This window comes from Lagopus leucura, unplaced genomic scaffold, assembly GCF_019238085.1.
Source record: "Lagopus leucura isolate 7727_CA_CO unplaced genomic scaffold, USGS_WTPT01 Super-Scaffold_100037, whole genome shotgun sequence".
Taxonomy (NCBI): Eukaryota; Metazoa; Chordata; class Aves; order Galliformes; family Phasianidae; genus Lagopus; species Lagopus leucura.
In genome coordinates, this window is record NW_024962286.1 from 1267185 (window position 1) to 1283567 (window position 16383).

Genomic DNA, 16383 nt, shown 5'->3' on the forward strand with positions numbered 1-16383 from the left:
TCCCACAGCAGGAAGACAAGACCATTTTAGATTGTCCCTAAGTAAGCTGGGCTAAATTGTAGCTGTCAGAGCACAGTGGCTCACTTGTACTATGCATCTGAGGGAGAGAAGCAGCATGCTCCTCTTTAAGAGCTTCCAGAACCATCCCTTCAAGGTACTTTCCCAATGCGTTTTTATGCTGCTCCAAAAGCTGACCCATTAATGCTCACATCTGAGAAAGAGGAATGAACACAGCAGGAATGAAGCTGCCTCAAAAAGATACAGGCTGACTGAGGATGAAATGCTGGGTTTGGACAGTCGCTTCAGGTGATCTTAATTCTAACGTTCTGGGGATCAGACATTTTCTTAACTCAACGTGCACACTTCTAAAAAGTCAGCCTGTATCTCAATTACATTATGCAGATTTGCTTTCTTGCACATTTTGGGATTCTCACGCATACCAAACTCCAGCATTTCATCAAGGAGACATATCTGCAGGCAATGTGACAGCTGCTTCCTGGCTCCCTGAGCCTGCAACATTTTATTTGGGTCATGCATAGTATCTTTCCTCCCCTTTGAAGCAGGTAAAATGTCTGCTCGTTTGTGACAGTAGGTGATACCACCACCAAAATTAAGCCATTGCAGAAGAAAACTGTCAAGGAGGACAAAGTTGCCACTGCATGTTTACAACAATGCATGGGCACTGTTTCTTGAGCTAGCAATGCACTGCACAGGGAGCTAAATTCAGCTCTTCCACTTGGCAGCTTTAGCAATGGGAGTCAGTGCAGTGTGAGTGCAAGCTCACTGCATCCCATCCACAGAAGGATCCCTTCACAGGGAGGCTTCCCACATCCACAGAGCTGGAGATGGGGCAACCTCCGTGCACTGCCTTTGTGGAGGAGAATCTGCAGTAATAATGCAAACCTGGGGACACTTTCTCATCAGTTCTGTTTGCAGGGAATCATTATGGTGATGACCAGTTCTGGCAACCAACCAACAGAGGATGTTTTGTGCTGAAGGTTACGTACAGCAACAAGGATCCCAGTAAGAATGAAATTTAATTTCTGCCCCATTTACCAGCAATTAGAAATATGGAAAATCAATATAAATACTATGTAACTGTTGATGCCAACAATGGATAAATATTTCTGACTGGATGAATTCAATACTAATGAATTAGACATTAATCGGTAGCATAAAATATTATTAAAGTTTCTTATCTGGAAGAAACAAACAAACATACTTTGTAAAATCTCTTTGATGTGATGGAATGTCCCGAATGGCAGCTTCATAAATAAAGCTTTACTAAGCCTTGCTCCTCTGCTTGCACTGGGTTATGTGGGTGTCAGCTTGGTCTGTTCCTTGCTGTTCTGAGGGGTGCTAAGCTCCAAATAAAATCAGGGCTTTCAGAGCTCTATGTTGGGTTGAACAAAATGCTACAAACTAAGAACAAATCTAGATCTTCATTCTGAGGCATCGCAGTGGGATGAACCCGCAAGTAAGAGCAGAAGCCAGTCAAAATAGTTGAGTCTGAGATGCGACCTCTGCAAAATTAGTCAGCCTTACAGGATAATGAAGCAAAACCCTGTATTTGTGACCACAGGAAAAGTACAAATGTGCTGAAACCTTCACTGGTGTCTCACTGGAAAGCTCGGTAGGACAGATCACTGTGTTAAGTGGGTGCAAGCCTTGAGTCCATAATAAAACCTGCAGCCAAAAAGGTGTGACCCAGTTTCTTGTTCCACCACTGAACAATTTGCACAGCTCTAAATATAAAACTGTTGATAACATATCCATATTTGTTGCACAGGGAGCCTGCTGCATGAACTGTACCAGGCAACAAGTTGGTATTTCCAACCATCCTGCACAATCTCTCCTTTTAATAAGAGAATCAGACGCTGTTTCTCACTTTATCACAGCCACATAGAAATAAACATGAAAGCCCATGTTGAAATTAGAAATATATTTGTGTTATTTTGAAACATGGCACTACACAGTGAAAATCATGTCATTGCATTTGTCTTGAAAGAGTAACAGAAGACAGTATTGATACAGAACATCCTCTCGCTGTCCCACTTCATTCTGTCTCAGTGTGTTTTTAGAAGTAATAATGTTAACGATGGCAGCATTAAGTCACATTGAATGAGCTGCAGAGCTAACAGAAGTAAACACTCTCACCCTGGTTTTAACCTCAGTGTGATGCAAACCCCACTGCAAACACTGTGAGCCAATGGAGTAACTCCACTGATGCCAGCAAAGCCACACTGATACAGGATCACATCAGATCTATTCCATAGCTTCTGCTTGAGCCTGATGCATACAGCCCCAACAGAGTGCCCCCTCCTTGCATATCTCAAAGCTCTTTAAAATGATAAATAGTTACTGTGACCTTCATTTTATAGGTGGGAAAACGGAGGCACAGATAGAAAGAGTGAATTGCTGAAAGTCTTCTGGGCTCAGGAACAACAGCCAGGTGCCCTGAGCCCTGATCTTGCACAGCGATGTGCTCCTGTCTGCCTGAGCAATTAGCACAACTGATACAAGACATTTGGGACCAAGTGTCCATAAAGGACCACTCATATTAACTGAGCAAGGCAATGCCATAACCAGAGTGTTTTTCTTTTAAGAAATACTATAGCATTTGCAGTAGTTAAATAGATGCTATGTTAATCAGCTCTTTTATGCTAGCATACAGTCCTTAGATTGCTTATTATTATGTTATTTCTTACCTTAAGCCCTCCCAGCTACTCTAGATAATACTGGAAATACACAGAGCTTTAAAAAAATATTTCCATTACAAATATTTTAAAAATAGACTTATCCTAAAAAGCTGTCCGGCACTATTCCAAAAATCTCTTGTAATAAATGTCTTTTTTTTTTCTCATTTTAACAAAAATAACTAATGCTATATAGTAGAGCTCAAGTTTTGACAAATCTATAATACAGTCAGAAATATCTTGGGCCAGATTCCACTCTTGTTTATGCAGTTAGGATCACGGTGTTCACTTCCTCTGGTTTACTCTGGCATAACCAGAAGCAGAATGTAGCCCTTAGTGTTTTAAAATAACTGAACAGGCTGAACACTGCAACAATTACTTGTGCCTAGCGTTACACAGAAGGGAATTCCTTTATTTCATTGCAACTGAAAATGCCAAAGAACGTTATGGTTCGTATTTTTGCCATAGCCAAGGAGGTGTCAGGCAGCTGCAAGTGGATGACTCAGATCCACAACCACATTTTGCCTCTAGAAAAGGAAATTTTGGCTGAATGTCTGCAGCTGCTGTCAGTCATTGAAAGAAGGATGCATATTCAGAGAGAAGACTCGTGGAGAGAAGCCACCAACCTTCCTATGCTTTCCACCGTTCTAGGAATCCTTTCAACTGTGTTTTGTTACTCAGGAAGTTGTGTGAGCTTGTTAGAATCTCCCATTAATTCACTGTAGGAAAGACACTCTTAAATTGCACCCAGATTTCCATCTGAGCTGCCCTTTTCCAAGTGCACATTTAAAACAAGCTACAAAGTGCTTACAGGATCTGCATCTGATCAGAAGGACAGCGTGGAAGCTGACAGTCTTTTAAAACACTGGAACATTTTTATGTTTTTCTCCTTTCTCCCTTTTCCTTCTGGCCTTCAAATTTAAATGCAACGTTTGACTAATGATGACAGAAATTAATCTGCTCTCATTGCATCAGGTTATATATGCAAGTAACAGTCTCTGCTGCAAACTGTGATTCCTTCCCGTGACCTTCATGGAATTAGTATGGAACCTTATACACCGATTTAATCTAACCATGTCTAAAACTTGTAGTCTGGTTTTCTTCCTAGACTTTGGCTGCTGATCTATCATTAATTTATAAACCAAGGAAATTTAAGCATATAGACTAAGTTCAGTCCTCACTGTCGTCTTCATCATCATCGTCATCTTTACTGGGAGCACATCTTTGGAAGCAGTGCACTAGAGTTGCTAGGAAGAAGCTTGACAGAATTGCAGCAATGGAGACTGCGACTCCAGAGAAGATGATGATAAAAAGGTCCGTCAATGACAAACTAAATTTGCATTCACTAAAGCTGACCTCAGATAATTCATTCAGAAAGATTCTTCTATTTTCTACAGGCAGGGAACACTGGATTTCATGGAGACCTGCAAAGAAGAGGAGAGGGAAACAAATCAGAGGAATATTGATGAAAACTTCTGTTGCTCTGGACAGAGACCGAATGCCTGAGGAAAATGTTTTAAGGGTTATTTCTAGGCTTAGGAATTTGTATGAAATTCAGGAAAAACAAAAGAACAAAGTTTGACACTCTCCAAAAGCCATTCCACAGCCCTCTGGAGCACCCCCACATTATGCTGTTCCATTTTTACTCTTCCAGGTGATGGTTTTAAACTGAGACAGGGGAGCTTTAGGTTGGATGTTAGGAGGAAGTTTTTCCCCCAGAGGGTGGTGAGGCACTGGAACAGGTTGCCCAATGAGGCTGTGGATGCCCCATCCCTGCAGGCATTCGAGGCCAGGCTGGATGTGGCTCTGGGCAGCCTGGGCTGCTGGTTGGTGACCTGCACACAGCAGGGGGTTGAAACCAGATGATCACTGTGCTCCTTTTTAAGCCAGGCTTTTCTATGATTCTGTGGTGCGACCTGATGGCTGTGATTCTGAGAATTCAAAGCATGACTGCTGAACTCAGGATGCAGCTACAGCTGGAGGCCCAGGAACATTTCCCTACTAATGCTTCTGAACACACATCCTCACTCCAAAAAGGGACAACAGGGATACTGAATTTTCTTCTGCACTTCGGTGCTTTCTACACCTTATTTTTTTTCCCCGTGTACACAACTACAGCTGCCTTTTTCTTCTGGTCAAAATGACAACTTAGGTTTAACAAATGCTCCTCCTTAGGTTTGATTCTTACCTCTTTCAGCCTTTCCTCTCCAACTCTTCAGCAGATATGCCAACTAACAGCTATTATGCCTCGCTGCACTACTGAAGGATGCCTAGAGCCATGTTCTTCACAGGGAAAGCAAAAATGTCCACATTTTAAAAATGGTGAGGAATATAATGTGGTAGTAGGGAGTAAAAGCATAGCTCATTGCATATCCCCAGTTAGCTCATTTACAAGAGGGAGAATGGGGAGAGTATATAAACAGGGGTAGAATGGAACAAACACTGAAGGAATGAAGTCTGTATCACTGTTAGCAAGACAGCTTTGATCTGCTGCTGAGGATATGAATGTAAAGAGGAAATATGAGAAATGTGCATTACTGATGTGAGAAGTGCTGCTGCTTTGCTGGACTCGCATTGTTCTTTGCTAATGATCACAAAACAGGACCCAGCTTTTGACTGCACTGCTGTGTGTGCAGTGCACGGGCTTCTATTGCACAGCTCCAGCAAAGCACCAACACTGTGCTGCTCTGCAGAAGGGATGTGTGCCTCTGCTTTATGATTTTCATTTTCCTTGTGGTTGAATTGCTACAGTGCATTAGGTTTTATTACAAACCCCAGGCTTCTAGCCCTAGTGGTGCAAACCTGACTGCTTACCTGGATGCAGCCCAGCTGTTATGCTGATGTGACAGGGAGCTTTAGCCAAGTCAGCGAGGGATTCATGCATCACCCTGACTTACGTGGGCCTGTAATGATGATGAGCTTACTAAATTTTGAGTCTTAAAAGCCATCCTCTATCTGCCTTATCTGTCTGTCTTCCTGCAGTTCTGCTGCTAGCCTCCTTTTCCATTCTCCTCTCCCCCACAACGTAACAAAAGCTGCCAGCAGAACAGGACTGCAGTCAGTCTGCCCAAGGCTGAATGGCTTCCTCTAGGCAGGCTGCCACCTGAACACAAGCGACGTTCTTCCTCTGAGCCCAAAGCACAGCAGATGGTGCAGCAATGTGCTCTGCAGCCCCTGAACCCCCCTGGCCTGGAAGGTGGAGGATCCTCCTGCTTTCAGACATCCTCTGAGACTTTTGGAAATGGGGAACCTGCAGTATTTGTATTTATCTCATGTCTTGTAGACAGACTGACATACCGGAGCCCCAGAGCGTGCCTGCACAGATGGAAGAAGAAGAATTTCTGCATTGCACAGCTCATGATAAAGCTCCCTGTACAAAGCTTTCTTCTGTGAGAAGTTGGGGTTGGCAGCACCTCGTCCTTATTGTCCTCAAATAGAAACTCAAGGGGGAAATAGGAGAGACAAGCCAAAGAGGATGGGGATGGTTACCTTGCTGTGTTTCAATCCATGAGAAATACAGGAGAAGTGAAAAGCACTAGGCTTGGACAACAAGGCCTGTGTGTTTTTTTGGCAGATTTTAGAAAAGCAAAAAAGTTCTCTTTAAATCAGAGTAATAAAAGCAGTTACTGCTATTGCATAGAAACAGCAAGAAAATGAATATAAGCTACTGAAAATTTGTCTGAAGAGGAAGTTCCTGAGTAATAAGAAAAGATCATTACATGTTTGGACAGAAAAGCCAGGTCCAAGTGAATATGCCACCTCAAACTCCATTTCCTTACAGGAAGTACAGGAAAAAACAATTTTCTACAGCAGCTGTAGAACAAAGCATTAATGAGTGGTATGATCTGAGCAGAACTGCTGTCTGCAAAGCAGCTGAGCCCTGCTCTCAGCACGCCCAAAGACAGACTGCACAGGTGGGTTGTTTACAATTACTTTACCTATCCTGGACTGTTCCTGCTCCTGGATGCTTTCATCTAACATCACAGTAGATAGAATGCAGTAGAAAAGTACCTGCAACATACCAAGATGCTTAGAGGGTATTTCTTGCTATGAGAATCAGTGTATTGTAAGAGTTTTGAGTCAGATTGGACAATAAAAGGATAAAAAGGCTCTGCTCTCTCCATGTAGCTGTGGGTACTGAAATCTAGGTCATGTTCCCAAACAATGAGATAAGGAGTTTTGTATTCCCTTCATTCTCCACAGCCCTGAAGTGCTGCCTGAGCCTCACCTTTTTGCAGAATTCTTTGTCTTTGAAAATAATCGACATCAATAAGCAAAACCCAGCATCAGAAATCAGAAGCCTGCACCAAGCAGCTGTATTCTACTGACCCAAGGAGTGTCTCCTTCCAAAGCAGATGCAGTCAGCATTAGACCTGGCTTCCCTCTGCACACCTGAACACATCTCAGCACGAAGACCATGCAGGACAACACGTAATCAAAACCCCTTCATCTGCTTTCTTCCATAGCAACACAGAACTTTCTTTACATCATACAATATCAGGTTGTCTGTAACAAATGAGAATCCAGACTGAGTGAACTGATGCCCTATGCTCCACCTGTCCCACTACACCCGTGACCACCAACAGATCCCACTTTGTTCCTTGCTTAGGCAGAAAGTAATCCCACATCATCTCACAGCCTCTAAACACCCCACACCACTTCTAGTGCCATTTGACCTCAGTCATCTGCTGTCACTCATTTTGACCTTTTAATTACATTATTTTTCATAAAATATATATAAACTCATTGAATTCTCTAGAGCTGATTCAGCTTATTCTTTAGAATTCAGCTAGGCTTCTTGCAAAGGGCATCACCAAGAAGTCTGCCATTCAGTGCTTGGCTGCAGCAAGAAACCCCTTGATGACAGTTATAAATATCTCCCTGCTCCCACAACATGTTCAAGGAGTCTCCAAACAAATCTGTAAATGAAATAACAAGTGTGAGCATGTTATAAATACATAGCTGACGTTATTTTGGTCAGGGTCACTGCATTATCTGCAGCAACTCCAGCTGTCTCAAGGACAATGTCACACGCTCTGTCTTTCTGCTATGCCATCTGAAGAAGCCCATGTGCTACAGTGGCAATGGAGTTGTGACGCAGATGTAATGCACTTAGCATGGGAATGCTTTGAAGTCCCACTCAAGGGACAGGTGTTAGATTTTATACAGGCACTGAAAGCTGCAGAAATGAGATAAAAACATGGGAACAGATCACCTGACTAACAGGGGAAGTGTGAAATTGCTGGAACTCCAGAACAAGAAAACATGTACAGTTCTTTATAGACTGCAGTGATGCAGGGGGGTTCCAGATGAAGTTCATTTCAGTGAAATTCCCTCATAGGTTTTCAAAGAATGTGACTGTGAGTGCCTGGCCATTGGAGGCTTGTAACTGTTGAAACCCCAGGCTTCATCCTTGGCAATCAGTTCTAGCAGTTACTTCAGCTAGGGCCTAACTGCACTGGTGCAGGACTATGCACAGCTCGGTTTGTCCTGCAGTCAAGGCTGAAATACTTCCCCTGGAAAGATGAAACTCTTAGAAAATGAATGCAGTTTGAAAGCAGTCTGTACAAAACCACATGCAAATGATTAATAATTAATTCCTCTGTAAATCAATGAAAACAGACCTATAATAGCTCTGCAGTGCTCCAAGTTTAAACTTTTCATGAAAAAAACAGAAACAAAAACCGGGTACCAATCTCCATAACACTGGCATTTGTAGCTGTGGTTCAACCGCCTTCATCATAGGAACTGCTGGACCTGTAAGCTTCCAATGGTGCACTGGCTCAAGCACTGATTGCATTCCAAAGCTGCCCTTGCATCTAACAGGAGGTTTTCCTACATATTTTGACTGCTGATGTATTCTGAGTGGTGCCTTTGTTTCATATTCCTTCGCTTAGAGACAACAGCAACACACTTATCCAGATCAGCATGACATTTCAAGCACCCTGTATGCATCTGCTTCCTTACAACACTTATGACTTCTTCATACCTGTGCAAGCTGAATGTTTCATGGGATAGCTTCTGAAAGTCATCATTACTTCAATATTATGGTCTGTTAGCTCTCGTAACTGAGAAATCTTGCTCTGGGGAGCAAGAATGGGAGAAGGAGGCCTCAATTCTATTGGGTTTTGTGGATTTCACTTAGAACAAATATTAAGATGGTTTCCTAGCAGTTGGCAATATGCAATAGTAGGAGAAAATGAAAACGCCCATTCATACATACACTGATAGATGTAAGGAATACATACATGAAAGAAGCAGTAAATGTAAATGTGCTTCATGCATCATAGTGCTCATAACAGCACTATAAAAGAGCACTGTTGTGCTATTGAAATACCTGGGAGAAGCAGAACTGGTGTTTGGGTGGTGAGGCACTGGAACAGGCTGCCCAAGGAGGCTGTGGATGCCCCATCCCTGCAGGCATTCAAGGCCAGGCTGGATGTGGCTCTGGGCAGCCTGGGCTGCTGGTTGGTGACCTGCACACAGCAGGGGGTTGGAACTGGATGAACATTGTGCTCCTTTTCAACCCAGGCCATTCTGTGATTCTATGATTTGCCCCTTTGGGTGGAGTTCAGCTGTTCTCTCCTATCACCAAATGCAGTTTACACACATTTGAGATGTTTAAATGTGGCGTTTAATTTCTTGTATGGTATTTTGCCCCCAGCTATAGTTCTCTTTAGTCTATTCAAGCACTGTCACTGATGTAATAGATGTATTACTAAATGGTGAGAGAGGCACAGCCTCTGAAGAGAGATGGAATTTCATTAAAGTCAGCCTCGAGCTACCAGAAAAGTAAGGCTTAAAGAAATCTGAGGCCTGTATTTAGAGCTCTAAATAATTTTTTTAATGGTCAAATGCTCCAGAGTTTCCTACATCGACTTTAGAAGGTGCTCAACAGTTTGCTTCAATGTCTAAATATCAAGTTTAACATCAGGTGCCACGCTGCAAATGTTGCCCTCGTGTCCTGAAATCTGTGAAAGATGGATGTACTCCAAAAATCCTTATGATGGAAGAAATAGAGTGAAAAGCCAGTGGCAGTCAGATCATTTTACTGAAAATGACTAGGATATCACATTATGTATTTATATATGGATATATATAGAAACAGATTTGTTGCGCTTGTTACGGAATCTTATTGCTCTTAGGAGTTTCTGCTTGAACAGAAGAAAAGCTGCTGAATGGGCAGTCTGAAGGCTTTCAGTTCATTTCCAAAAACTGGATATTATGTTCTGCCCCAGCCATGTGCCGACATGTGCATGACTCCTGGGAAGAACTGACTGGCTGCAATGGTCAGAAGAGCAGAACAGCCTGTCCTCAGCGGAAGCTTTCCCTGGTTCTCTATCAGTATATGAAATTAAGGCAGCTTTCTCCACAGAGCAAATATGGGGTGTGATAAAGAATGGGAGATTGAGACAGCTTCCCAACGCTCTGTGGTTTCATCACCTTTGGTTAGGTGAGAAGGTCACATGCAGACTGCACCCACCTGTAATTGGGATGCTGCGCTTTGATAAGGCCTAGATTAGTGAAACGCCATGTTATTGTCTTTAATTCACAGAATACATTTATTTAATAGCATACCTTAGATTGGAATGGAATTAGAGAAGGATGCTGAGAGCCAAGAGATGATCACCTTATGGCCCAGCCTTTGTAAAATGGCTTACAAACACCATTCCATGCTCACTGCACTGATTCACTTCTGAACCTCCCAGGTATTGCTGAATTCAGTTGGAGTTTGCAGTTCCAGAGGCCACTGTCAGTTTCATTGCCACCATCCCACTGCCACCATCCCATCACCACCATCTCATTACCACCAGTCCCATTACCACCATCCCATCACCACCATCCCATTACCACCATCTCATTGCCACCATCCCATTGCCACCAGTCCTATTACCACCATCCCATCACCACCATCCCATTGCCACCATCCCATTGTTACCAGTCCTATTACCACCATCCCATCACCACCATCCCATTACCACCATCCCATTGCCACCAGTCCTATTACCACCATCCCATTGCCACCATCCCATCACCACCATCCCATTGCCACTATCCCACTGCCACCATCTCATTGCCACAATCCCATTGCTACCAGTCCTATTACCACCATCCCATTACCACCAGTACCATTGCCACCATCCCATTACCACCAGTACCATTACCACCATCCCATTACCACCAGTACCATTACCACCATCTCATTGCCACAATCCCGTTGTTACCAGTCCCATCACCACCTGTGCTGTCTCTGGCCAACGCTGAGCGAATTCCTTAAGTCACTCTGGAAATATCAGTGTACACATCATAAGTCTCAGTCTGAACCATCTCATTACATCATTTGAGGTCTTTCTAATGCTATTTTAATGATGAGGGCAGCAAAACCTTTCATTCATGTATTGCATAGGGAGGAATGTAAATAAAACTTAAATAGACACGAAAGGTTGAGAAAGCACTATTGCATCTAGATCTGTAGTCCCAGAAATGCTATACAACTTCTTGAGGTCTTTCAAAGATACTGGGAAGAAAGGAATAAAAAGAAAGAAATGAGAGCAAGATGAAGGAAAGGAGACACTACAGTCACATGCTAAAGAATATCTAAGTGCTAATTAAAAGTCATGTTAAAAATACATCAGTCATTAGCGAACAAGGTGATGGGCACAGCTGTCCAAAGCATGTTCATGGAAAGCAAAAACCAGCAACAGATCTCTATAGAGCACGAGAGAGAGAGACCTTCCAAAAGCTCTTCCACCTCCAAAAGAAGTTATGCATTATTCTTATCTCCATGGGTCTCCTCAGGAAGAGAACAGCAGTGGTTACATCTTCTCCACTCAACATCATTCTGTTCACAGCTCCTTCCTCTGCAGTTCAGTTATTTCACCAGTTGTCAACCGCATCCAAAATGCGGTTCAGTTTTCAAGTATGCTGAAAGTTCCATTATTAATATCTGCCTCACAAATATAAAAGTAAGATCTGTTTTTTTCATCGCCAGTTACTGCTTTAGTTAGAAATTCAGGTTGGATGAATAAATGCCTTCCAACGATGCAGATCCCAGCTGTCTGTGTGCACAACAAGGCAGATTTGCAAAGGCAGCAGAGTGAGATGAGGCTTTCCAGGCAGCTGGTCAGACAGGTCAGCAAAGTTAGAGCTTTGCATGCTTTTTCTGGGAGTGTGCCAGAAAGAAAATGGACCTGGCTTTTGTGAGACTAATGAGCTGAAGTATGGCTTTTGTTCACATCGCCCAGTTCTCCAGAGGCCTTAATTGCAGAGGTAGAGAGTTTCAGGATCAGTTAGTGAGATTTCAGTTCCCATTGACAAAACTCTGATTTTTAAAGCAACTTGGTATTTCTTCTGCGAAAAACAAAGGCAGGTTTGACCAGCATGATATTTTACTGCAGTGCTGAAATTCAAAGGTGGAACAGCAGCCGGGCTGTGTGACTGGTTACAGCTTGAGTGATTTCTCTTAGACATGCAGACAGAGCAGATTAAACTATTCCAAGTGTCATTCAAAGTGAAGAACCAAGATGAGCTCCCAAAGCACAAACCTGGCAGTGCTTTTCTCCCAGCCATTCTACCTCTGCTTGTTGAGCCTGCAGGGACCGCTGTGCCACAGCAACACTTGCAAACTGCAGGCCTGAATTCTCACTTCATCCACTGCGTGGTTGGAGCACGTTTCTCTTCCACTTCCATACAACCATAGAACCATTCAGGTTGGAAAACATCACTAAGATCATCCAGTCCAACCCCAATCCACCCCCACTGTGCCCACTGCCCTCAGTGCCACATCTCCACACTGCACACCTCCATGGATGGTGACCCCACCACCCCCTGGGCAGCTGTGCCAATACCTCACTTTGGCACATCCTTTTCTAATTCTGAATCATCCCAAACAGAAAACACACATGATGGTTCATAGAGCCTTTGGCTCCTTTGCAGCTCTTTGTGCTTTTCCTGAAGGGCTGGGGATCCCCGATGTAAGTTACTGTCATTCACCCTTCTCCATTCTTTCCCTTCTCAGTAAAACCAGGTCACAGTGTTTGTCATTTAACGTCTGGCAGTGTCAGTCTGTCACAAACCTGTTCTACGGTGTTAATCACAGCATATTCTTAAAGAAAATCACTGAAAGAAAAGCACCACCCAACCTCTTTTTTCGCCCTTCCCTTTTCCATTCATATAGGCCATGCAATGAAAATGCTTTTTGCAGCATTATAAAAGTATACAGCCAAGGTAAGTAAGTTCTTTCCTTGGGCCCTGGAAATGTATTCCAGTCTTTTTCTTTGGCAGGGTTTCCAGACAACGATGCTGCCCTACTTTTCTGCATTTGCAGCATGGATGAGTATCTCCAGCCATCCAGCAGCAATGGGAGCAAGCAGAGAGCAGGAGGGTGAGTCTGGGAGCTGCTCTCCCCAAATCCTGCTGGGGAAGGTGTGACATCCCCAGAAATGCCATGTGAAGGGGTTTAGACAAGCATGACCTACAAACAACAGAGTGCTGGGTTTACTTCTGTGTGTGCAGGAATTGAATACACGTGGGCTGCCAAGAGCTCAGCAGTCCCGTGCCCACAGGAAGTGCAAAGCAAAGCATTGCTGAGGCCAGGATGGGAAAGGGGGAACTGACCTAAGAAACGACCATTTGAATGGTTGCTCCTTCCCTTCTCTTGCTTTGAAAGATCTGGGAGGGCTGGTAATTGTTTGGCTGTATGGCTGAAAAGCAGCTTCCATTACTTTGGATGAGATGAAATACTGAAACAGATGGGGAACAATGAGAATACTACTGTAAAGCCTGATCATCTGAGATTTCCAGACATAAGAAATTTAGATGAGCACTGACAGGAGAGAAAGAGATGGGCTGGGACAGACTCTTTCAAACTGAACAGACTCAGCACAGGTGAAGGGGAAGGAGCTACAGGTTCATAAAAAGAAGGAAAGCACGAGGAAGGCAGGAGTGGCTGAGGGCCAGTGTGAGAAAGGCAAATGCTTTGGTCAGAAAGAACTTCAGCTGAGGCACTGGGGAATGTGGGAGAGCAACACTGAGTTTGGTTGGGAAAGGGGAAAATGGGGAAAGAGGGGAAAAAGGGGAAAAGAGGAAAAGGGAAAAGGGAAAGGGGATATGAAAGAGGGGAAACGGGAAAGCTTCACTTAGACAGGCAGAAGAAACTTTTTCTTCAAACTACTTCTTCCTTAAAATAGACACCTATATATTTTTAAACAGCTAAGAATATTTAGGGCAATCCAGCTGAGTATAATAAAAGTTGCCACTGAAGGTCACGAGCGCAGAAGGAGCTTGAATAAGTGACTGCAAATGGATGATTGAGAGAGGGAAGACCTCTTCCGTGTGCATCTGGAGCTGCCAGAACAGTTCCCTGACCTCAGCCCAATCTCCCCAGCTCTTCTCCCACGTCCTTTTACCTCTCACCACCTCCTGCACAGACAGCCCTCAGGCAGAGCCCATGCACCATGGCTTTCCTGCACCCCGTATCCCCATGGCAGCCCTTACGTTTTCCCTTCTATGAGCAGCAGGGCAGCTCCATAGCAGCACTGGGTGCCCTGGTGTTTGTTGGGAGGAGAGAACTGTGAGGCGATCTGCTAAAGCTGGATCAGTCGTGGCTTTGGGGTCGGATGGGAAACGTGGAGCAAAAGCTCTACACGTGGCAGCCTTAATACTTCTTTATTTTTTCCCCAATGCTTTTCTGAAAATTACTAGCTCAAATTCCAGAATTGTATATCCTACGTTGAGGATGTTCCAGAGTGTTTTCATTTGTTCCTAATATTGGAAGTGGTGCTATTTTAATAAAAGCACCATAATTGAAATACTGAGCGGGGTTTCAGAGCATCACAACAAAATTCTGGAAAAGGGCTGACAGCTACAGTTGCATAAAACGGGGATTTAACTCTTCTGTAGCAGCTTTATGGCTGATCAGGAAAATGAGAGAAAGCACAGTTTTCCTAAGGAGCTGGCACAGGACATTCAGCTGTTCAAAGGGCTCATTGTGGAATGTATTTACCGGGAAGAAACCAGTGTCTGGAAGAGAATCAGCTCTGGGCACAACAGATTTGAAAAGGCTCCTTCACTGCCTATGCAACTTCAGCCTATAAATCAAAACTATTTATTTCTTAGCTGGGAGGAGGACGCGCCGTTAAAAAGAAACCAACACCATTTTAATGGACTCATTTGTTGGAAGCATGCAATTACAGTTTGACCAAAAGGCAGTTGGGGTCACTCGCAGGCAGGGCACACAGACAGCCCTCCAAGACACACACACAGAGCTTTACCTTTCTGGAGCTTAGAGGCATTGTCCTGGATCCAGCTGAAAAGATTGGCAAAGTCACAGTCACAGACCCACGGGTTGCCCTCCAGGCGTATCGTCCGCAGGGAGGGAAGCGCTTCGAGGGCTGCCACGTTTAGGCTCTGCAAGTTATTGTCGTTCAATTCTAACACTTGCAGCTGTTCCAGGTTCTCAAAAGCAGCCTCGTCCACATCCACCAGGTTATTGTTTCCCAAGCTGAGTTTTATCAGTTTTTCTGCCGATTTGAATATCCCGGCTTCAAGCTGCGTTAAATTATTGTAGCTTAAATCTAAATACACCAGTTTGGTAGAACTGCTAAAAGTGCCCTCTTCTAAAGAGGTGAGGGAGTTATTCCTGAAGTCCAAATAGACCAGGTCTCCATAAAATATGAAGAAATCAGCTGGTATCGCCTGGATGTTGTTATCGGCTATAAGAAGTTTCCGTACGTCCAATGGAAACGGATTGGGAACACTGGGGAGTCCTTGATCCCGGCAGTCTATGGTGTGGTAGTCCATACAGCTACAGACAGCAGGGCAAAGATGACCCGTGGGTAAGAAGAGCAGGCAGACAAAGACAGAAAAAGGTAGAAGGCAGAAAGGAAAGCATGGCCACATCGTCAAGGATTCGGAAGCTGTGATGATGAGCACTTCTACGAGAAAGACATTTTGCTGAGCTGAGCAGCGGTGCCTGGTACTTGTGTGTGTGTGTGATTGTATCCAGGAGATCACATATCATCACAGATCCGATGGCAGCACGGTGGGGAGGGGGAGGGAGGGAGAGGCTGAAGGCAAGAGGGAGGCAGGCATATGTGAGGATTTACACTGCCAGAGAATGATAATGCTGCACAACGCGAGGGAGGGAGCGATGATTGGGTAAAACCGAGGACCTTTCAAAGGACTCCCTTGCTTTTGTGAGCTAAAAAAAGCTGAGAGCCTGTTTGCATATTTGCTGCATATTCCGGCAGATGGGAAATCACATCACAGTGATACCCCCAGAAATGCAGGTAAGGGGTGGCAAGCACCCAACTGGCTGCTGTGCACTCTTTTCTCTTTGATCCTAAAGAGGCAGCAGAAGGACAGCAAGGGGGAACCAAAGGCAAGGAGCAGAAGCTGCACCTGGATGCCTTCTCAGCCCTTAGAGCAAGGACACTAACATTACTTAAATATGACTCATTTATCTTTTAACCAAGCACTATCTGTGGCAGCAAGGAATCTGGTCTCAGAAATGAGGATGATTTGTTTCCTGTTCCAATGACCAGGGCAGCTACTTTCTGCGATGGCATTAGGAACGTCCTTCGGGACAAACAGCAGCACAAACTGGCTCAGACCTTCAGCTAGGTCAAAGAGAAAATGGTGATTCTGATTTAAGATCATTTCATAGCAATTCAGAGCATCTTTCATT

At 44.0% G+C, this 16383-nt stretch overlaps 1 protein-coding gene across 1 annotated transcript; it reads right to left on the reverse strand.

Moving 5' to 3' along the window:
• Positions 1-1927: 1927 nt before the first annotated feature.
• LRRC38 (leucine rich repeat containing 38) lies at positions 1928-15750 on the reverse strand. The gene is made up of 2 exons (XM_042883247.1): positions 14969-15750; positions 1928-4120 (listed from the first exon to the last, which is right to left on the reverse strand). The coding sequence occupies exons 1-2, from the start codon at positions 15594-15596 to the stop codon at positions 3867-3869; spliced, it is 882 nt and encodes a 293-aa protein (XP_042739181.1). The 5' UTR covers positions 15597-15750; the 3' UTR covers positions 1928-3866.
• Positions 15751-16383: the final 633 nt, after the last annotated feature.

Coding starts and splice junctions, on each gene's coding strand:
- LRRC38 (XM_042883247.1), bottom strand. CDS start 15,596: ATGTGGCCATGCTTTCCTTTCTGCCTTCTACCTTTTTCTGTCTTTGTC. Junction 4,121..14,968: donor TGCCTCTAAGCTCCAGAAAG/GTAAAGCTCTGT, acceptor TCTTCTTTGCAG/GTCTCCATGAAATCCAGTGT.